The sequence below is a fragment of the Barbus barbus genome (genome assembly GCF_936440315.1).
Source record: "Barbus barbus genome assembly, chromosome: 31".
NCBI lineage: Eukaryota > Metazoa > Chordata > Actinopteri > Cypriniformes > Cyprinidae > Barbus > Barbus barbus.
In genome coordinates, this window is record NC_136759.1 from 29023032 (window position 1) to 29047092 (window position 24061).

The 24061-nt window shown below is 40.2% G+C and overlaps 1 protein-coding gene across 3 annotated transcripts in view; it reads left to right on the forward strand.

Annotated features, from left to right (window-relative positions):
• Nucleotides 1-24061, forward strand: part of LOC306851147 (uncharacterized protein) — a gene marked incomplete at its 5' end in the record, with an annotated part of 73367 nt that overhangs the window by 18818 nt on the left and 30488 nt on the right. For all 3 annotated transcript variants that reach the window (XM_079387268.1, XM_079387270.1, XM_079387269.1), the window contains 14 exons: nucleotides 12821-12901; nucleotides 12983-13030; nucleotides 13132-13158; nucleotides 13750-13791; nucleotides 13898-13993; nucleotides 14076-14123; nucleotides 16694-16756; nucleotides 16838-16873; nucleotides 17020-17091; nucleotides 17997-18035; nucleotides 18134-18217; nucleotides 18727-18777; nucleotides 18939-19010; nucleotides 19148-19204. In XM_079387268.1, the coding sequence (XP_079243394.1) occupies nucleotides 12821-12901; nucleotides 12983-13030; nucleotides 13132-13158; nucleotides 13750-13791; nucleotides 13898-13993; nucleotides 14076-14123; nucleotides 16694-16756; nucleotides 16838-16873; nucleotides 17020-17091; nucleotides 17997-18035; nucleotides 18134-18217; nucleotides 18727-18777; nucleotides 18939-19010; nucleotides 19148-19204 (816 nt within the window). The remainder of the gene's footprint in view (nucleotides 1-12820; nucleotides 12902-12982; nucleotides 13031-13131; nucleotides 13159-13749; nucleotides 13792-13897; nucleotides 13994-14075; nucleotides 14124-16693; nucleotides 16757-16837; nucleotides 16874-17019; nucleotides 17092-17996; nucleotides 18036-18133; nucleotides 18218-18726; nucleotides 18778-18938; nucleotides 19011-19147; nucleotides 19205-24061) is intronic.

Here is a 24061-nt window from a genome sequence, read left to right on the forward strand (position 1 = left end):
AATTCTATCAAGTGTAAAATTCTAAAGGTCTAACTCACAACTGTTCATTAACTAAGAATAAGCATTCCCAGGTCTCCTAGACAACCTTTCACAAACTAACCACTGAAAATGTACAGGTTGCCAGCTTCAGAACATTACATGCATGTTTTTCAAATGTCCTATTCGTCTTTGGCTCTCCAAGATGGACACAATTAAAGCTATTGTACATTTAAAGAAACACGTTCATAAAACCCTGCACCTCTAATTAGGATGAGCAGTTTGGAGAATGAAGTTCATCAAACAGAAAAAAAAAAAAAAAAGATCAAATTCTGGTGGCTTCAAATGTCTTCTAAATACTATACAAATAAATATTTAAAATACATTTTTTTAAAATTGAGATCCTGTAATATTTACTTTATTCTGGTGGACTATCAACATTTTCTTAAATATATCTATTACTTTTTATTTAAGCATTTTAGCATTTAGACTTCTATTTGTGGAAAGTGCCATGTTTTCCGTAAATACACTGAAAGCCACTTTGGCTAAAGCTGTTAATGTTTCTCGCAGTTAATGTTTTTTCTTCTTCATCATCTTCTTCTTTTCTTTCTTTTTTATGGCTCACAACTCTAATTTCTTTTTTAATTATAACTCTGATATAATGACCTTTTTTTGTTTCAGTAAAACTATAACCCGAATTCCGGAAATGTTGGGACGTTTTTAAATTTGAATAAAATGAAAATTAAAAGAATTTCAAATCACATGAGTCAACATTTTGGTAACACTTTAGAGTACTGTTTCTTACTTACTGCATAACTAATAAGGAATTATTGAAGAACTATCAGGTAATTATTCAATAACACTTAACTCACTATATACTGTTATCAACTAAGGAACTTGTGTTAACTAATCAGTATGTAATACAATTTTATGATTGTGTTAAGTAACAGTTAGCTAATCAATAACTAATGTATTCTGTCATACCTCCTTAAGAACTACTATTAATTATCTGCTAGTTAAGGTTCAAGAAAAATAACTATGAAATAACTACTACTGAACAGTTATACACAAATAATCACTATAATAAGCAGGTTGTGGCCCACAAATCAAGTACTTGAGTAAAAGTACAGATACCCCAATAAAATATTACTCCAGTAAAATTATAAGGCCTATTCATTTTCAAAATTACTTAAGTAAAAGGACAAGTACAAAGTACTACTACAGTAGCAACTTTATTACAGTCCACTACTACTATTATTAGCCTATAATGGAAATGAAATATGCATTTGTTTTATGCACACCCAAAAGGACTCATTACTATAATTGTACAGAACAAGGGGTGAGAACCAGAAGAGCGTAAGAGATATTAAGAAAGCTCTTGATGAGCACTTTCTACTGACAAAAATATACTGTCATCCATGAGTGTACAAATTTGTATTATAAACGATTGAAATCAGTGCACAAATTCAGATCAACCACTGGTAAATTTTTGTTTTGGCCCTCCTGTAAAGTTGGTTAAATGTCACTTAAGCTGTGCTGGTTCTCACCCCTTATGCTTTTGCCTGTATCTTAAATAACTGCATTGTGTGCATGTTCTGTAGGAAATCTGCTTCGGAAAGGAACCCCATCTCCACTGTCTTGCCATAACTATCCAACTTAAAGATTTTACTATATTTTCACTTTAGAATAGGCCTACTGTTTCAGGTTCAAAATAAGTCCTGCATAATTATTTGATAATTCTTTATTAATTGCTAATGGGTTACCTGTATTTTCATTTTCCCTCAGTCCTTGCCTTATATACAGGAACTGAATTAATGGTAATGTGGTATATGGTGAGGAGGCACACATACAGTACTGTATATAAAATATAAAACCTAAGGTAAGTTATCGCATGGCACTGGAGTGATGGTGGGGTTCCTATCTGAAGTTGATTTCTTACAAAACACACTCACAAAACAATTCACTACACAGGGAAAACCTCTATAAAATGTATTGCATTTATTAATATTGCATTTTCATACTACTACTACTGCTAATATCATTTATATGAGAGGGTCACAGCTCAATTTAATTGTGTATGACTGTTCATTAGTAGTTACTTCATAGTTATATTTCTTGAACCTTAACTAGCAGATAATTAATAGTAGTTCTTAAGGAGGTATGACAGAATACATTAGTTATTGATTAGCTAACTGTTACTTAACACAATCATAAAATTGTATTACATACTGATTAGTTAACACACGTTCCTTAGTAGTTAACAGTAGTGAGTTAAGTGTTATTGAATAATTACCTGTTAGTTCTTCAATAATTCTTTATTAGTTATGCAGTAAGTAAGAAACAGTATTCTAAAGTGTTGCCAACATTTTATTCACAATAGAACAAACATAGATAACACAACAAATGTTTAAATTGAGAAATTTTACAATTTTATGCACAAAATGAGCTCATTTCAAATTTGATGCCTGCTGCAGGTCTCAAAATAGTTGGGATGGGGGCATGTTTACTATGGTGTAGCATCTCCTCTTCTTTTCAAAACAGTTTGAAGAGGTCTGGGGAATTTCTGGAGTTTTGGTGTTCGAAATTGGTCCCATTCTTGTCTGATATAGGTTTCCAGCTGCTGAAGAGTTTGTGGTCATTTTTGACGTATTTTTGTTACAGACCAGATGTCAATTATCTTAATTAGTTGCTAGATGTTCTCCCAGCTGAATCTTTTCAAAATTTCTTGCTTTTGCAGCCCTTTGTTGCCCCCGTGCCAACTTTTTTGAGACCTGTAGCAGGCATCAAATTTGAAATTAGCTCATTTAGTGGATAAAAGTGTAAAAATGTTCTGTTTAAACATTTGTTATATTCTCTAGTGACAAAGTGAAAGTGACATGATATAAGACCAAGTATGGTGACCCATACTTGGAATTTGTGCTCTAAATTTAAACCCATTCAAAGTTCACACACACACCGTGAACACACACCCGGAGCAGTGGGCAGCATTTATGCTGCGGCGCCCGGGGAGCAGTTGGGGGTTCGGTGCCTTGCTCAAGGGCACCTCAGTCGTGGTATTGAGGGTGGAGAGAGCGCTGTATATTCCCACCTACAGTTCCTGCCAGCCTGAGACTCGTACTCGTACCTATCGCAACCTTTCAATTATGAATCCAACTCTCTAACCATTAGGCAACAACTTCCCCACAACTTCTCACGCCGCACAAAAAGCCTTATTTTGCAGAAATGTTGGGCAACCTCTTATCACAAATGGTTAGCTTGCATGTCATGCCGTGTACATTTTTCTTCATTACACGTGTGCGTGAGATCGATCTCATAAATATCATGACTAGATTGGAGGTGACGAGGAAAGATTTGGCTCAGAAGACTTTTCACATTGAATTTATTGAATTAATTGTGCAATGGCTAAACAGGCAGCTGCGTTTTATTTAGTCACCTGATCTCAAAAGCAGACTTTGTTTTGATCTGTACAGAAACCAGAGCAGCACAGCCCTAAGAAAGTATGTCAGGTTTTGCTTTCCACATGCTTTTCTATGTTGTCTAAGTGAGAGGAGCCAGTTTGTTTCAGACTTGAAAGAGAGCGAGGGCTGAACACAGAGAGAATGAAGGGTGTGGGCCAGGCAGATGAGCTGGGAAGAGCCAGAGAGTCTTGTGAAGCACATGTGCTTTTCATTAGCAGGCTCAGACCTGTCCTCAAACTGCTCGCCTCTGGCCTCTGATTGTGAATAATGGCCCATCCTCATGTCGCCAAGTCGACGCTGACATCCTTCAACTACCCCAGGAGCCACACATCACTTCCTGTGCTCGTCCCCAGGTGTGGACAATATGCTCAAAGGCAAAATTTGCAAACAAGTCCTTGGAGTTCATTCTTACTTCTCATGAGATGCTTGTCTGTTTATGTTGTCAGAGGCGAACATTTTCAAGATGCATTTTCAAGATCGCGTTTCGTTTCACCAGTCTTGCGCAACTGCTTTGGAGGAGAGCTGTTCCAAATAACGCTGTTCACCACAATGTGGTCATCATCATAACAGCGTTCTTCTTTTAGAGTATGATTTAGCATAAAACAAGAAGTCCTTTCTTCTTATTTCACTTCCTGAATGAAGAACCTTTCGGTGACACACACTGCCATAAAACAGAAATGCATCCTTACTGGAAGAAGAGATGTGTGACTCTGGAAATAAATAACAGAGGAAACATGGACATAAATAAATAATTAAAAGAGGGGAAGAAGACAACTGATCTTTATTGTCTCAAATGGTCTTGTACCAGTATTGTTCTGTAAGGGACGTACAGTACACACACATTCTAGTGCAGTGGTTCCTAACCTCGTTTCCGGAGCCCCCAACATTGCCATTTCAGGTCTTGGAATCTCTACTAATGAGCTGATGATCTCATTCAGGATGGAAACCACTGTACTAGAACCAGTACGCCTGATCCTGGAGATCTACATTCCTGCAAAGTTCAGCTCCAACCCTGTGCAAAGACACTTGAAACAGCCAATTAAGATCTCCAGGGACCTTTAGTAATCACTGACAGGTTTGTTAGAGCAGGATTGGCACTGAAAGGAAGGTTGAGCTTCAAGAACAGCATTGGGCACCCCTGATTTAGAGTCAACACGAAAGTACTCTGATATCCCTGAGGTCTGTTAGGAGCAAGAGTGGAGGGCTCATGTGAGCTCTGTTTATTGGTCGTATCATATCTCAGCCTTGACTTGTCAGAAAAGTATTCAGCATGCACAAACCCCTTGCATATGCGAGCCATCTGGGACATGTTTCACGCATCGCCAACTGATCAGACCGCCACAGTTGGCTCTTGCATTGACATTTTTGACTTTGATTTGCACAATACCATTCTTTGAGATGTGATAAATAATAGAAATAAATGTTCAAACGGTTCAAATCCGTGGCCGATATGTTCACGTTCTGCCTAGGGGGATGATGCAGATCGAAGGTATTTGTGGCATATTTCTGGAACTGCACGAGAAACAAAACTTGACAGAAGCAGATGGCTTTTCATCCTGGTGCACTCTGTCATAAAACCTACGTAACCATTTCGTAAGCATGTCTTTCTCTTTGTGACAAATGATGTCTGGAAATGAAGCCATGATTTCAGTGTTGGGTTGTCACCCGTTATTTCGATTATATAGCTTGCAAGCAGGTTATGTTAAAGTCGTACACGTTCACCAAACACCAAAATAGTTACCATAATCCTACATAGTCAAAGTTGAAGAGATATTTAGGTACACTTTCAAGTGAATGACAGTAAACAGGGCAGTAAAAAAATTATTTCAGTAGCAGACATGGCTTTTCCTCTGTGACATAAGGGAAAACTCAGTACAAATGAGTCATGCTTTAGAAAGTCTCACTGGGGCAATGAGACTTGCTGATATTGTTACAATGGATTGTTTCGCAATCGCATGTAAATTGGATCTGTTCATCTGGCAGTGCATTACTTTCTTTCCTGTGCAAACACCTGCTCCCTTTGGGAGCAAAATCGTCCAAAATGATACTGGACACAGTAGGGGACATATGGTAATATTTTACTTTCCCGTCCAATGAAGGGAAAAACAACAGCATATCGGTAACTAGATTAGCATTTCCTGAGGAAATAACGAGTGCTTGTAGAACTGCATCAAAGTTCTAGGTAACTCTTGCTATAATGAAATCCTGCATCAGACTTGTTTAGCTGTTATCTCAATTTTTCTGGACTATGCTTGAAAATTAATACACAATAAGACACTAGCTATAGCTGGATTGACAGATTGGTGGAGTGATTTAGTAGCAACACCACTTGCTACTAAAACACTGCAAAATATCTCCTGGTTGCAAATTATAAATTGCATAGCTCTCTCTAGGTGACCTTAAATGGCCTATGAACCAGATTCAACCACAGCTTTTCCAAAGCATATCATATCTACAGAATGTGACGTGGAGCATTCTTTTGACTTATTTTAGCTGTATAGGAATGCACCCAGAATGCAAACTTTCACGGTTCTGGACACAAAGATCTAGAGAGCCTCTGCCAGGCAAAAATATATTTCTGTCCATAGCTGAAACAGCTTGCACCCAAATTTCATGCTGGCTACTTAACTGAGTGTCGAGGCCTAGAGCGAATGAGCCAGCGTGCAGTTGTTGATGTCATCTTTGGACCATCTAACAGAAGAATTGTCTTTTTTTGTCATGCAAAAAGGAAAGGACTATGCATGTCTTTAATTTGTTTCTTTAATTTGGTAACTGGCCTTTTACTTGCTGTAGGGATCACGAGTTATCTCGAGCTCACAGGTCAGTGGAAATAACTGGGACTGAGATCCTTCCAATAATCTCACTGGACCTCCGTACCATTTGAATTCCAGAATACTGTAGTCGGTTCACTGCAGTTGCCGTCAGTTAAATGGACGAGGGCCACGGAATTCTCTGCTCTCTTAAATTAAATCTTCAGGCTTGTCCAGCTGCTCCAGTGAGGACGGGTAAAGGGTTGGAGGGGGCTTGTGGGTGTGGATTAAGCTTTGCTTCAGCTCCGTACTCCCTCTATCTGCAGATTTTAACAGTCCGGCTCTCATTTGGACTCTGTTCAAATGGTGTTTTTATTAAAAAATAAATCATTGATGAATGGTTCTTTCTCATATGGAATGTGTTTACACCAGTCATTCACATGATTGGCACCCAGCTCTACAAACGCATGCCTGAGCCCAAGACGGATTGGATGGCCACATGCTTTGAAAATAAAGGCTTGCTGCTGTCTTGATCATTTCATACTTGATAAATCTGTTATAATCTCCAAATGTTACCATGCCTAGTTGTTGTAAGTCTTGCTTGAAAGAAATCCTTCAGACATCACAGGAGAGAGAGAGCTGCATTACATTTTTCATCTTTTATGAAGACAAAGAGATGGCATCTTTCCACTATCTGCTAGAATAGTGAACAGTACCAAACAACTTGTCTTATATAACAAATGACTATTCAATATTCTCAGAAATCAGTGGAAATGGATTCACATTCATCATCCACATACATCCATACAAAGTTCTGAATTTCCTTTCATTTTGCCAAGTATTGTTGCACTGGCTGGTGAAAATCTATTTGCAGTCCAGCTGCAATGTATCTGCCCTGTTTTAGATTAGTATAATAGCTATATCTGTGGCATGTGAACATTTCGTGCAGGTTTTTGCGTGTATGCAGAACTGATGGTCATTTGGCATGCAACATAGCGAGCATAGATCAGTGTGGTGCATGGTCAATTAGTTAATCAGGGTGGTACAGGGTGCGGTGCAGATAAAAAATGAACACATTTACATTTTCAATTAGAGCAGTTTACTATGACAAGCAACAGCAGGAAACCTGATCCTAACATACTATTCGTTATTTTTCTGACAATACTAATAAGCTGTCACAAGCAAAAAAAAATAAAAAATGTACCTTTGTTTGTTTGTTTTTCAGACATTACCAGTACCATGGCAATACCGTTTTTTGGTAGGGAGACTCAAAAGCATTGGACAACACTTCACATTAACAGTGATAACTTCACAATAACTGAACTTTAAGTTCTTCAAAATCACTCCCATCTAACATTTTCACCTATACTGCATGTTTCGTCTTTGACAAATCACATCATTTGACATATGGCATCCAGCTTAAACTTTCAGTGGTGGTTTTGTCTACCATTAATTCAAAAACGTATATGCTTCTTCTTCTTCTGTCCTCCTTTGTAAGTTTTTGTGAGTGGGTAAAGCTTGTTTCGATAACCTTCATGCACTTAGTGCTTTGTGGAAAGAGGGAGAGTGAGATGACAGTAATATATTCCAGCTGCACTTGGACTGTCTTCATGTTCATCAGGAATAGTTGCCTTGCCTGAGCAGTACTCAGTGCTTGAGGGAGGTTGGCTGTCTGACACCGGGAAACCAGGGGAGTGCATCATAAACTAATGGCAGACACACCTGTCTCGGCGTCTGATCCACGCGTCTGAGAGTCACTCTAATTTATATATTAGTAAAGATTAGATGCACTAAGAAATGAATGGATCAACAGGTCCATCTAAAGATCTAAGCGTATGATGAACAAAAGGAAATTAGGCACAGTTAGTCCAAGAGCATTCCACATTTCTTGAGCTTCTGTGAGTTCAGATGTGCTAGCGGGTACCTTCGGTAGTGTCATAGAGCCCAACTTTTATCATGAAGTCTAGCCCATTTTACAGCTCATTCTGGCCCAGAATTGTCCACTTAGACATGTCCGGCTGATTGAAAAATAAAGCGGCTGGTGTACTTTTTTGTTATTACGTGCGGTTTAGAAGCAAATTTTTCTGAAATAATCGGTTCAGGCTCATTTGAAAAACATTCCTGTTATTTTCTTATGACATCATGTTGCTTCCTACATGTTTAATGGCACTTTTAGAGCAAAATGTACAGTGAGTGGCACTAAAAGAGCATTCGGTTTTCTCCAAATCAGATGAACATGAATATGGAAACATTTTATTGTTTGTTTTTGTAGGTGTCGGATTCACACCTATACTAAACCCTACCCTGAATCTAACCAGTAGTGTTAACAAAAGCAAATGTGACACAAACCAACCACACCCCTTTAACTTGCTTCTACAAGTCTTTGAGCTCTTTCATTGTGACTTGTGTTTCATGGGACTCATGCCCATGTGCTCCATATCGCATGTGCAATGCTATACCAGGTGAGCTACTGAGCAGGCTTACTACATCATAAAAGTCTCACATATGGAACTGGTTATGTGATACAAATGTTAAAATGCTTTAGGTTAAAGCATTATGAGGTTATAACATACACAGTACTGTGCAAAGAACTGTGCAAAAGTAAGTGTCATTAATGCATGATCTGCCTCTGTAATCATTTGTATGAAAATCAATAAATTATGGGTGTTTTATTGGCACTAGTGTTTATTTCAGATGGAAACTGCACTGAATTGTTGTTCAGTGTAGGTATTTTTTGGAGTCCCACAAGAAGCATGTTTTTCTAATGAGCCTATGTTGGAAATAACTGATACCATAATATTGGTGTTACATACTGAACAGACATGAGACGTACGGATCCATGTGCAAGGCTTTATTACAGAGGCATGGTAAAGAAACGAGTAAGGATCAGATAACAACACAGGCAGGTACATCTCAGGCAAGGCAAAGAATAATCTGGCGTGGGTCTTCGATCAGCGAACAGTATCCAGAGGGCTTGACAAGAGAGGTAATCCGATAAAAAAGCAGTAGTCTAGGCAAAGTGCAAACAGAGTCCAAACGACAAGGCAAGAGAATAAAAGCAAACAGGAAATCAGGCAAAGAGACAATATGACGAAACTAGACTAAGACTAGAACTAAGAACCTAACACAAAACTAGGAGACTGCTCCGTAACATTGCTATCACAAACATAGCGATATGCGTATAACAATACTTGGCAGTGAGAAAGAGGAAGTCCATGGCTTATGTAGCATGTCTAATTGGAATCAGCTGTGTGTGTGTAATCAGTGCATTCAGCTGTGTGTGTGTCATCAGTGCAATAGATGATGGGAACTGTAGTCCGGAATGAAGTGCAACAGTTATGGCGCTTTTCCACTGCGTGGTACGACTCGGCTCGACACGGTTCAGAACGGCACGACATGGCTCAGTTCGGCTTGTTTTGTGTTTCCACTGCAGTTTAGTACCACTTTAGAGTGGGCGGGATTATTCACGTGTCGTTATAGTTGCACCGCCTCTACTGCCGTGACTCCTGTAAAACTTTTTAATTCTGCGTCGCTCCATCACACTCTCGCTGGATCCGCTCCTCTGCTATCAACGAGAGGATCGTCTGTACTTCCTCAACAAACAACGAAACAGACATTTTTTTTGGTTGTTAAAAGAAAGGTGCGCTCATTCAAAACAGTTGCGTTCGATCCTTTGCTGGCTGTGCTGATTTAAATCTAGCGGGTCTGTTGTGTCTTGTGCTGAAAGTTCAATGACACAGGCAGTGACGATTTTCTCCGCCAATCAGTGATCAGCAGAGTGATCAGCATCATGTTTTGGTAACGGTATGGCTCGCTTGGAACCTCGGGCGAGGTGGTACTAAAAAAAGTACCAGGTACCAGGTACTGTACCCAGTGGAAAACCCCCCAAAAGTGAGCTGTACTGAAACGTGCCCTGCCGTACTATGCAGTGGAAAAGCACCATTAGTGTAGTGCAAGAGTCCATGTGGTGAGCGGGTGACCGGGTCATAGACCGGGTTCATGACAATTGGACTGTCTGGGAAAGCACTCATTCAAATGAGGGGTCTGCATTCTTTGGCTTTTTGTCTTGAAAAATAATGTAATTATATTATCCAACTGTAATCAGGTATTATACACTGATTGTGCTATCTAGCAAGTCACCTTGCTGATGATCCTGGAATTTCAGACAAATAAATGTTGTTTTACTGTCTAAAAACATACAATATGCATCAAATACTTATTTATATACATAAATATACATTACTGTATAGACAAGATAAAGAAGTGCAGATGCTGTGACTGTGTTCCCAGTCATAAATACAACTTGAGAGTCCATCCACAAAATACATGATTGGACGATATATTGCACTAATAATTAAGAAGGCATGAAGGTTGAAACTGATCAATTGCACAACAGCCAGCAATGTAAGAGTAAACATCCAAGAGAAAAATATGTAACATATGGAAAGACTTTAAACAGTATATGAATACTCTGCATACTCTGAACAGCAAGGTAGTGATGACATCATCATAAAATACTGTCGTCGCACTGTTGATTTCCAGAAAAAAAAAGATGCTTTTCAAAGTGGGAAAAAAACAGTTATCCACCAATGAGGCAGATATAGTTCAAATGGAAACATTTCATAAATTTAACACCACTGTTTCTCTGCCTAGGCATGGTCCAAACAAAAATCACTCCAAGAGCAAAACATACAACCTTTTAGGAGGTCACAAAACCCCAGAGCACAGCATCTAAGGATCTAGAGGCCTCTCTTGAAATGGCTAAAGTTGGTGTGATTTCTTCACAATCAGGCAGGACAGCATAGAGGAGGCCACAGCTCTACAAGAAGAACAGTTCTAGCGACCTCAAATGTGCCTAAGACCATGTGAATGAGAGAGAACATATTGTGGACCAATGAGTAGACAGAACTTTGTTTGTAAATTAGAACCCTTACATTTGGTTACAACAAACCTCTGCATTCACCCCATCCCAGTGGTGAAACACAGCTGGGGCAGTATGATGTTTTGGGGCTGATTTGCTGTCTTTAGACCAGGACAGCTTGCCATCATTGATGAAATTATGTGTTCTGTGTTATATCAGAAAGTTTTCCAAAGAATGTCTTCAGGGTGTCCATAAACACACTCAAGTATGTCTACCACTGAAATGTTAAAGCAGAAGAAATTAAATGTTTCCGGATGGCCAAGTCAAATTCACTTAAGCTGATGTGCAGGACTGATCCGCAGTTACTAGAAATGTTTGTTTGCTAGTTTTAATGATCAAGGGGGTCACACCAGATGCTCAAGACAAAGCTTCTTTTCCAGCTAAAACATCCACTTTATTTTAGTGTAGTTCTTAGTCACATTGGAACTGATGATTTCAGTCTGTTGACATTGTCTGTGAGTATGTTGCTTGAGGCTGAGATTAGTGGAGACCTTTCTTTAGCCTATTCTATACATTTAACTGATCCAAAAGGTTAGAGCCAAATGTAGACAAGCTGTTTAATATTCCATAACAGGCCAAAATATGGTTACATCCTCAGCTCTGCAGAGCAATGTGGATTTTTTCCAATTATCTGTTGTCTGTGACCCTCAGCAAACTATGCTTGGAAAGCACGAGTGTGTAGCCTCCTTTTGCCATCAGGCACTATAAAATGTTCATCTCTTTCTCTTGTGTCAGAAGTTCGAACACCAGAATTTAGAGGCTTTTAAAGCTACTCTCAGATTTATAATGACAACAAGGCAAAAGAAAGACTCATTAGCAAATCATTTTACTGCACATCCTTTCCATTCCTGTATTCCTCCCTCTACCATGAAATACGGATGCAAACTTCATGACCTCATTTGTTTAGGGTTTCTGTGTTGAAGGAGGACACAATGTAGCAATAATTTTCAATCAAGCTAACTCCTCATTTACTTAGCCAAAAATATCCACTGTAGACTCTGAGCCCTCACTTTTCATCAAATTTATTGTATTTTGTTCTCTCTCTTCATTCTTTCCCATCCAGCTCCTCCCAGTCTCATTGCTAAATCACTCCATAGCATTTACAGTCCAAGCCAGATGCAGATGGGGGCAGATCATCTTCATAATTCATAATGATTCATATGTGACATCCTTCCTATTAGATATCACTCCTAACTTGGTATTCCACTATCCAGAGTCATGAATTCAAATGCTCTAGAGAGGCATACTCATGGTCACAATAGTCACTGTAGGCCTATTTGCAAAACAGATCTAGCCTCCATGCTGCTTCCTATAATTTCATTGTCTTCTCTCTACTTTTTGTAAGGTTTAGTAGAATAAGTTGACACAGTTGCAAAGTGACTTATAGTCTGTTGGTGAAATCAGCAGATATTAAGCAGACGGTCTACTAATAATCTAATAACTGCTAGTTGACATGTAGTTGTAAAGTTACTAAGAGTAAGTAGAATGCTAAAGCAGGGTATTGAAATAAAGTGTGACCAAAAAGTTGAAAAGCAACAAATGCTGCTGATTGAGTTGTACTGAACCCAGAACATTCCTTCAATGAAAATGATACATTGTCCTCAATATCCTCAAGTTAACCATGTTAAAATTGCTGACACTTTTAATGCCAATAAATGTCCATGCCTTGCATACAGGTTTCCTGAATTTGTTGCTGTATGTCTCTTCTATTGTAGGTGGTTATGGGGCTTATGGTGCATACGGTGGTGCTGGAAGATTTTACCCAGTGGCTGGAGGTCTGAAACCGGCTAAACCAGGTGCTCATCATCCAGTGAATAGTCAGCAGTGGTTAAAGTGCAGTCAAGTAATTACATATAACCATTAGACCTTCTCTTTAGGTGCTGGGCTACCTGGAGGAGGTCTGCTTGGAGGAGGTCTACCTGGAGGTGCCATTCATTCAACAAGCCTTTTAATGATTTGGATTGTCTTTGTGGCTAAGTAACAAAAACTACACAGCTCTCTTCTAAGTCTGATTCTCTTGCTTCAGGTGCTGGTGGAAAGCCTGGTAAAGGAGGTAATATACATCTTTCAGAGTCCATTGTTTCTGTTGTACAAACACACTGTGAATTAAACGTCTTTTGAGAAGAATCGAAATGGAAAAAGTAGGAGGGGATCTGACCTCATTTTCAGAGGAAACATTCATACAATAAAAACATACAGGTCCCTTTTTAACACCTTTTACAAATAATTTACTCTGTTGGTGTTCACACGGCTATGACTCTTTTCCTGGTAATCCAGCTGGCTTGAAGTTGAATTAAGGAGCCTTAGATCATGAGCCAAATCAACAAACGTGTCCCCTCTGGGACCCCGCTGGTGGTGTTCATGCCCATTACTTCAGCATGTCCTTGGCAAAATCTAAAAGCAGCATGCAATATCTGTTGTTCTGTGTTTGATATCAGTTGGAAAAGGGTTAAACAAATAAATGAACAGCCTGAAACATCAGCTTCCAGGCACTGAAATCAGATAAGATGACTTGTTTCATGTCAGAGGGGCAGAGCAAGTGAGGCAAATTAAATTACTAAGGGAGCGTAAGGAATATCTGCAGGCCAGATTTGCACCCAATGTGTTTAGTGATCTGACTGAATGTGTGTTTGTGTTCATTCAGGGCCAGGTGCAGGAGGAACTGGTCCTGGTTCTGTCCTCCCAGGTGCAGTGAATGTATATTTAGCAAATACTGGCATGAGTACATTCGAGTGATTAGCCAGCAGTGATAGTCTGGTCAAAGGTATTCTGACCTTTCAATTGTATGTTAGGCCTTGTCCTTCCTCAGACCGGTGTACAAGGACTGGGCCCTGGTGGGGTTGGACCTGGGGGAAAAGCCGCAAAGCCCGGAAAAGCTCCAGTGCCGGGTGAGTGTGGGGTTTGAAGTTGTATGTATACGTGGAAATAAGCATGATTATAGATCAACTTTTTGATCTTGTTTTTCTGCAGGAGTGGGAGTGCCTGGACCGTATCAAGGAGGACTTGTTCCTGGACAAGGTTTGTTAATTTTCCTCTGTTTGTGTACTGCAATATGACCACCAGTCCCACAAGGACTCTGTGAAAGTTTTCCACATTTATGGTGAGGATTGTGGGGAACATATGCTGAATTCTGTGAAATGGATCTACACAGGGCAAAATATGTTCAATTGAGCTGAGGATGCTACACGCTTAGGCTGAGTAGCCCCAGAGTGCACCCTGGACGATCACGTGTCACTCCGCCCATCCCCAATTTCATTGGTTTATAATAAAGCAGAGCTTATTGGTGTAGATGTTTGCGCATGAGCATTCTTTTATATATGTTTTTATGAATGATCTACGCTGTTTGGCTGTACTACAGAAATATAATATAAGTGCTAACAACAGTGATTTCAGTTAGAATCAATTAGGAAATGTGTTTTTTTTTTTACGTATGACTAATTAGTTAAGATTAAGTTCCTGTCAAATGCTTGGTGGCGGCATCTCCGAGTACTTCGGACAGTACAGAGCTAATATGTGCAGCTCACGAATTAAGTCTGTGGAACAAATTCTTAATTCGTGGCCATGATATAGTCCTACCTATGCTGTAGCACGTTAAATGAGGTCAGACATTATTGCACTTTTCACATTACACGAAGCAGACATACTTTAACAATGGGCGGTTTTAGCTGGATGATGTTGATAAAAATGATCCACTGTTTGAGATCTAGCTGTTTTTTATAATGTATGTTTATATGTAGCCATATTCTTTATTTTAGGATTGGTGGATAAGCAAAAACTTATGATGATATTTCACTGTAGTTCAGTAAGACATAGGACAAACCTGCAACTGATTTTATTTTAAAGAAAAACTGTGGTGACAAATAAGACAATAATACCAAATAGCCCATCAGCGTGAACTGGGGTTTTATATGTGGATAATGGGAATAAAAACCTTGCTGAAACATTTTTTATTTTTTATTTGTTTTGCATATGGGCCTATTTGAAATGTTTTTGTTTACTAAAACAGCTGTTATTAAATCTGACCTACAGCAAATATTGTTATTAATGTGCTTTAGTGCATATTTAAGCAATAAATGTTCATATATTTTCTCTGCAACATTTCTATTTATACTTTTATATATATGCACAAATTAAATTACTGGTTTTGTGGCTCAATCCTTTAAAAAATAACCAGGAATCACTGTACTATATTAGGCCTATACTGATTTTAGATTTTTAGTAGCCTAGTGATTCTAGTCTTTAATAAATAAAAAAATATTAATCACAGAGAAGGTCTCGTTTACTCATTAAAAGTGCTCACGTACCTATTGCACAGATTTACAGATTTTGATTTAATATTGGATCGTCTATATGGCTACAATAATCGAATGTTAATAACTGAATCTAAATTAATCCTGTACACAGATTAGAACACGCACACAGTGAGTGTGTGGATATATAAATTGATTTTTTAATATCTGATGTCACGGACACTTATTTACTATAGGAACCTTTAAAAACTGTAACAGAATCAATAGACTCAAATATTTTATTAAGATATAAACAAGGAAACATTGAGTTTGCCATGAAAACATTTTATTAGCACTTTATAACCTACAAGTTTGCAACGTAGGCTATAACTCATCTCTTTAAAGAACAACAAAACAACAACAAAAACGGTTGTGCTTTAAAACGTCAGCCACTTATGTTCGTGTTTGTCCATGTCTAAAATACAGTAAATTATCATCATTTGTGTATAAAATCCTAATTTAGTGCCGATCCGCGGCCTGCCGATCCTCAAAGAAATATGAATGAAGCACTATAACCTGAAGAACCCGGAGGTGCACAGAACAAGAGTTGTAAACAATGACTTCATCTGACTAAAATTACCATGGTTACTAAACAGATAATAATCAAGATAGGCCTATGATTCTAGAGTTAGCACATAATATTTCTGTAATATGGCCAAATCAATTACAAAATCGTACACAAAGGAATGTGCATGCTCGGGTCTACACAAATAAGGTTTGCCGTGTTATAAACCAATGGAAATGGGGGTGGGCAGAGTGACACGTGCCACCCTGCCCCAATCGTCAAGATTGCACTCTGGAGTATTTGCTTAGGCTAGAAACATATTATATGCAAGAATGCCAACATACAAATTCTTGGCACACTCAAGGGGGCGACAGAGTTACTTTCACAGTGTGTAATGGATTATTCAGGTAGCTAGCTAAAGACTGTTGAACCTAACTTTAATTTCTTTGACTTGCTCAGCAAGATTGACTGCTTCATAACAGCAGTTGACCTAAAGGAGAAAGCACACCGTAGAAGACTCTAATGCCAGCATAGAAACAGGCAGAAATTACACATGAAATGTATATTGTGCATACGTGCATAGAATACATTTGTGCCGTTATCAAATTAACCAAGACATCTCATGAACAAAGAAATGTGTAGAACTTGAATGATTTCTCCAAACATCTGTGGGGCTTTCTGTGCTCACAGATTTAGTGCAGGCCTACTAATCAGTAATTTGGATAAAACACCAAATTAAAATTGCACACATGGCCTTCATTTAGTCTTGATCACTTGGATTTAAATGATTACAGGCTTCAATGGGCGGGGTGTTCTTCCTGGTGTAGCCACAGGAACTGGACTCAAACCTAAATCAGGTAAACTCTCAATGAAAATGACATGAGTCATTGCGGTGAAATAAACTCTACTATATCTGACTGACTGAATCTTTCCTATAGCTGCGGGTGGAGGACAGGGTCTGGTACCAGGTGGTGGTTAGTACATGAGCATACAGCAACCATTTAAACAGAATATTAATAATGATATCTGGATAGTGTGGATCTGCAAATCTGAACAACACCTGTGTTCAAAAAGTTTACATTGTCTGTTGACATTCAAACAAATGATCCTTTTGCTGTAGGTGGGCATGGATATGGACCACTGCAACAAGGAGTATTCCACGGATACCCTCTCAAATCTCCCAAAGCCCCAGGTGGAACATTTGATTCTTTTGATCAGACTGCACAAATCGTGCTCAGCCCAGCTCTGCCACGCCTTGAAAAGAAGCATTTGCCAACTGATTGCATTTGTGGTTTTACAGCTATTAAGCAATACAATATGAGGTTGATAGAATTAAGAAAGTAAGAATGTCTTTCATCAAACGCTCCATATGAAACCCAGCTATATTGGATCAGTGTTTAGACTTGGATCGCTAGTCATCCATTTATGTGGTAGATTGCACTCCGGTGCACCGAAACATTGTGTGATTTCTTCTACACGGAGGTTCAGCAGTTGAAGGGCTCAATTAATTTGTTTTGAGCACTCTGGAAAGTGATATCTCACTTGACAAAGTTCATAGTCATAGTTTTCATAGTCACAACTGAAAATATTTTCATAAATGTTTCTGTTTGAAGCTTGAAACTAAGTACATATTTTCATGTCTCTCTTATCGGCACGTTATCAACCTTAATCATGGACTAGGAATAAATCCAGTGGAATTAGGAGAAATTGATTGCGGTATTAATATGTGAGCCTCTAGTGGAAGAGAGCTTTTCCAAACTTGCATATTTGTTCTGATAAAAACAGGATACAATGTTGATACAAATGTGTGGTCAACTTCAACGGTTTAACACTTTACAGTTTATGTGAAAGTGAGCTCGTACGTCAACGGAAATCATTCAGAGGCTTCATTATCATCTAATATTTTGCTGTTTTATCTGTAGCATTTAATCTGTATGTGCTCTTTGTTCATATACTGGTCATGTGTTACTGCAGTTCTCGCCAAACTCTACTGTTGTGAATAGCTATAATATATACAGGATACAACACATTTGACAGCATTTTTGGTATATTTTTAGTATATCTTGATAAGTCTTATGTAATGACTTGTCCTAACAGGTGCTGGGTTACCATACACTGGTGGTAAACTTCCATACGGTAGGCTACAGTGGCAACCTCAATCACATGCATGTCCTGAATACCTTGTGTGTGATGTGTATGAGCTTGTGTCCTGATTCTTACCTGCTATGCCAAAGGTTATGGTGGTTTTGGTGGAGGTGCTGGACTCCCTGGTGGGAAAGGAGGAGCTGGCTCCAAGCCCGGTTATCCAACAGGGACTGGTGTGTTATGTCAGAGCCACCATATGAGCTAAAAAACAATGTGTTCTTTACAGGATATTTTAGGCTATTTTATTATAATTTTACACTAGAGGTGAATCTAAAACAGCCTCTAAAGAGCATGTCATATTTTAGCTCAATAATATATATATATATATATATATATATATATATATATGTATATTAATTTTTTTTATATATAATGTGTGTGTGTGCGTGTGTATGTAATGGGATAAATGGGATATAGTCTATATATCTTTAATTAATTCTCACAAAAATAATGTCCCAATACAAAATGCCCCCAATGTTAATGCAAAAATATAATTTTGTATGTATATAGTCAGATTGTGTGGTGAAATAAAACCCACACATGCTCTTGACTTCATGAGATTCACCCTAGAAGAGTTGCAAAGATAGTGAAATGACTGTCATTTTCCATGGCTGCAAACAGCACGCACATACATGCACTGCAAATGCATGACCAGTAGCTGATCTGCTGTCTCTGTACATAGGTGTGGGGACTTTAGGGATCTCTGCTGCACAGGCCAAAGCTGCTAAATATGGTAATAATAATTAATTCAATGATTATAAAAACCACATGCTTTATCCACAGAACGAAGAAATTAACATTGTGCTTCAGTTGTTTGTGTGTAATTGTGTTTGTTTTTTGTTTTTTTTACAAGAGCTAATATTAGAAGTTCACTGTTTACACCAATTTTTTCAGGTACTGGAGCTGGTTTAGGTGGGGCCGGAGCTTTTCCGGGTGGTGCTGGTGGACTTTACCCTGGTGTAGGAGGTAAGGATGCATTTTACTTTGAAATCACCTAAAACCACAATTTACATTTTTATATTAAAGCAATTGTCCATATTGAAATATAAGTCATTTACTCAAGCGGCTAGTTTAGTATTTACATATTTTCTTGGGTGTTGGAGCTGGTTTAGGTGGTGTTGGAGCAGGTGGTGCTGGTGGAGTTTACCCAGGGGCAGGAGGTGAAAAATCATTTTGCTAAAGAATGGTTTAGGAGCTGCAATCAGACAATAGCCCCTTTCACACAGTAATACCAGTAAATTGCCGTAAAATTACCAGAATGACTTTACCGGTAAATTCAAAACTGCGCTGTTCACACAGGCAGCGGCATTCCATCTTTTTTACGGTAAAGCACCATTCACACATCGGTTTTAAATTACCGGTAAATTCTTTGACATCATAAAATGGAAATGACCTCTAAACGGCTGCGCCTCCCGGTGTTGTGTTTGTAAACATGGAGGGGTAAACACGATCAGTGTTTTTGTTGATGCTTTCATTTTTTTAATTTTTCAGTGAAGTCTGTATGTGTGAAAGGGCTTATTAATTATGCTCATGCGCAGATCATACCCATCTGTGTATATAAGGGATGATCATAGCGCATTACTTCCTCTAAATGAACGCGTCTCTGAGCGACAGTGCAGTGGAGAGATAGTCTCTCACTCAGAGAACCAAGGTTACAATGTAACCCCACATTCTCTATAGTATCGAGACTATCTCTCCACCAGAATACATACATATGGGGACTGTAAGACACGTCGGGAAGAGGAGGTGCATAACTTTATTAAATCAATTTGTACACCAACATATATTTATGTGGAAAACAATCAAGAGTATTGAACAGATCACTGAGAACATGCATACCCAAATTTAAAACTGCATAAATATCACCCATGGATGCCCTCCTAAACAGAGCCCATGAAGTGGACACACTGCGTATAGAGTGTGCATGAAGTTGGGAGGGAGCAGGCAATCCAGCTCCATTATATGCCTGCCGTATTGTATCAACTATCCAATGAGAAAGTCTTGCCTTTGACAGAGGTTGACCAAGCTTTTCCATCTTAAAGCAGACAAACAATTGGTCTGTACTTCTGATTTGACTTGTGTGCCTAATGTAAGTTCATGGTGTTCTCACAGGGCAAAGCAAGGATAAAGTCCCTTCATCTTGAACAACTCCTTGGAAAGAATGCAGTTCAGTCACTTGCTTTAAATGGAGAGGGGACAAGATCTTTGGCAAAAAGGCTGGATTAGGGCGGAGTATAACCCCTCCATCATCTGGTAGAAATCTACAGCAGTCTGCATGGACTGACAAGACGTGCAGCTCACTAATCCTTTTAGCTGAAGTGATAGCTATTAGGAATGCAGTTTTCATTGACAGCCACTTCAAGTCCACTGAATCCAGGGGTTCAAATGGAACCAAAACAAGAGCTCTGAGAACAGTATCCAAATCCCATGGAGGCAATGATTCAGACCTTTGCGCCTTAAGGCGTTGAGCACCTTTAAGAAACTGGCCTAACAGCCTGCCATCACGAGGAGAAAGACTCAATCTACTCCCTTGAAATAGCAGCAATGACTCTTCTAAGAGTAGTAGGTGATTTTCCTGAATCCAAACGTTCCTGCAGAAAATCCAGAATGTCAGGAGTTGAACATGTCATTGGGTCAAAATGACGAGAAGTACACCAGGAAGAAAATACACGCCATCTATAAGAATATAATGTCCTTGTTGATGGTGCCCTGGCACTTTGCAAAGTGTGCACTACAGGCTCTGAGAGTCCCATAGCTAACAGCTGGGCCCTCTCAGGGGCCAAGCCCACAGCTTCAGTCCCTGAGGAAATAGGTGGAGCAGTGTTCCCTGAACCTGTGACAGAAGATCTTGTCTGTATGGATGCTCCAAGGGAGGGCCTACCAGGAGAGGGTAAATGTCTGAGAACCAGGGCATGTGGGGCCACAATGGAGCAACAAGGATCACTTCCACTAACTCTGTCTGTATCCTCTGCAGTAAAGGAGGAAGTAGTCTGAAGTGAGGAAAAGCACTGGCACAACCACTCTTGTACCAATGCATCGTACCCCAGAGGTGTCTGCCTCTTCTCTAGTGAGAAAAAGAGAGGGCAATGAGTTGACTCTCAAGAGGCAAAAAGATCTACACCTGCCATCCCAAAATGATCCCAGATGATCTTCACCACATCTGGGTGGAGACGCCACTCTCCTGGCCAAGGACCCCCTCTTGACAGCATATCGGCTGCTTGATTCTGCAATCCTGGAAGATGCACTGCCTTCAGTGAGAGGATATGAGGTTGTGCCCAAGTGAGAAGGTTGTGAGCCACCTTGCAGCGTAGAGGGGATGTCAGTCCCCCCTGTCTGTTCACGTATGATGCTGCTACCATGTTCTCTGTCCTCACTAGGACGTGACAGTCTACCAGGTCAGGTAGGAAGTAGCCCAGAGCTAAATGAATGGCCCTCAATTCCAACACATTGATATGCTGAGACGTCCAGGGTGGTTCCCAAAAGGCCTCTGACCCATGTACCACTGAGCACCGCTCCCCAACCTCTCATGGAGGTGTCTGTTGAGATCAGTTGACTCCGCAGAACAGGTCCCAGCCGAGAACCTTTCATTGTATTGGTTGGCTCGTTCCACCAGGGGAGGGCTCTCAGAAATCCTCTTGTGACAGGTATCTCGCACATCAAATCTGTCTGTTGACAGTAGCCAGACCTTAGTAAACACCTCTGTACTGGACACATAAAAAGGAGCCCCAGAGGGACAGCCATGAGACCTAGTAGCCTGAGGCAGGTCCTCAATTGAACTTTCTGGCCGGTCCGAAAAATGGAGAGACAGTCCACAAGAGCCTGATGGCGCTCTATCATCAAATAAATTTTCATGCTCAGAGAGTCCAGGTTCATCCCCAGAAACTGGGCTGTCTGAGAAGGAATGAGCTGACTTTTCTTCCTGTTCAGTTGGAGTCCTAAGGACTGAATGCGATTGATGACCAGCTCTGCATGCTGCCGACACATCTCCTCTGACTGTGCACACACCAGCCAATCGTTCCAAATAATTCAGTATTCTCACACCTTGATGTCGGAGAGAAGCTAGTGCTGCGTCCATGCATCGTGTGAAGGTGCGGGGAGCAAGAGACAGGCCAAAGGGTAAGACGTGGAACTGAAACACCCTGCCATTGAACGCGAAACAAAAAAAATACCTGTGTCCCTCCCAGACTGGAATCTGGAAGTAGGCAACTTTCAGGTCTATGTATGCGAACCAGTCCCCCTGACGTACAGCCTGTTTCACTTGGAATAGTTAAGATCTTGAATCTTGGAGGTTTTAAAAACTTGTTCAGACCTCTAAGGTCCAAGATGGGTCGAAAAGTGCCATTTTTCCTTGGCACTAAAAAGTAGCGAAAGCATAACCCGGTCTCTGCTTCGTTCAATGTTAATTCCTGTATGGCTTCTTTCTCCAAAAGGGTTTTGATTTCCTCTAACAAGGCTTGTTCTTCCGAATGACTGGACATTGAGGACATTGTCACAACTCTTGAAAGAGGAGGTCTGGTTATGAACTGAATCCGATAGCCCTGATTCATTGTTGTGATGACCCAAGGATTGTTTGTGATGACTTTCCAGGCTGCTACATGGGCGGAAGGAAGGAGGAAGCACAGTGGGTTCTGGGAATCCTCAGGAAGGAGAAGGAGGCTCATCCTCTGGCCGTTTACGGAGAGCAGCTGTTGACTGCATCTTATGTCTAGGTTGCCTACGACCCTGGTATCATCTAGTGCTGTCCATCTGAAATCTCATATCTCTTGCCTCTACAGCATCTCACCTTCCAGATGATTTTGGCCTTCATTACAAGCATGACAATATCTTGACCAGTTTTTCTCAGCAGCTGCTGGAATTTGCCCGAAATTGTGGAGAAATCCCCTCATCTCTCGCGCACAAGCTCGAGCATCACGAGCTTGCTGCAGCACCTCGACAGCACCAGGTCCAAACATTGCTGAAGGTACCACAGGAAGACCTAGCAAAGATGTGCAATCCGCTGGGGGCAGTCTGGACTGAGAGAGCCACAGATGCCGTCTTGCCGTCCACAACCGAGCTGTCAACCTTCCTACTGAGGTTGCTTATCCTTTTGACACCCTCAACAAGGTAGAAGAAATAAGCTGTAATTCAGCTACCTTCTCTGGACTCAAAGATTCATTGAGAGGCCTCAATGAATCTTTGAGTCCAGAGAAGGTAGCTGAAGGTTAACCATGTTTCTTAACCATCTGCAGCAGATGGTTAAGATACAGCTGAAGAATAGCCTGTGTTAGCCAGGCAAGCTGTTTTAGGAGACACTGGCCTCATCAAATCGAGATGGAGCAGTCGGTGCTTCAGAGACCAGCGGAATATTTAAAGCTTCAACTGCCCTCTCCATCAGAGGTCTCAGTGGATTAGGGTCATGTGACTGAGGGGCCAGATCCTCTGACTCATCTTCTTCATCCCCTAGCTGATCAACACTATGTTCAGACACAGTCTCATAAAAGAAAGAATCTCTAGCACGCTTTGGCAGAGGAGTGCTGGTGGAAGAACTGGTACGTTTGCACTTAAAAAATCTGCTAACGTGCCTCCCTTGCAAGAGCTGGGAGAATAAAGCAATTCATGCAATCTTCTGGCTGCTCACAGCCTTTCCAGGCATGCTCTATACAAATACATGATATACAGGAGTCATGACCATCTTGTGGTGGTATAGAGACCTGGCATTGAACACAGGTATGCCCACTTGTTTTAGACATGTTCTAAATAAGTGGCCACTGACTATTGTCACTTAACTCAATGCTGCTGCTGCCACACAGATAGATGGTGTTGTAGTACGTGCTCCAGGGAGAGGCCGCGAGCAAGCGCACCCAAACAAACACACAGCACTGAATTATCTTTTGCTGTACTTCAGGATGTCTGTGGAAAATCGCGTTAGCACAAGCCGTGCAATACGGTATCGTGCTTCTGATGTTCTTAACAATGCTGCATGCAGAAGATGACTTAACACCCACCTAAAGTCGTCCGCATTAGCGATCTAGAACACT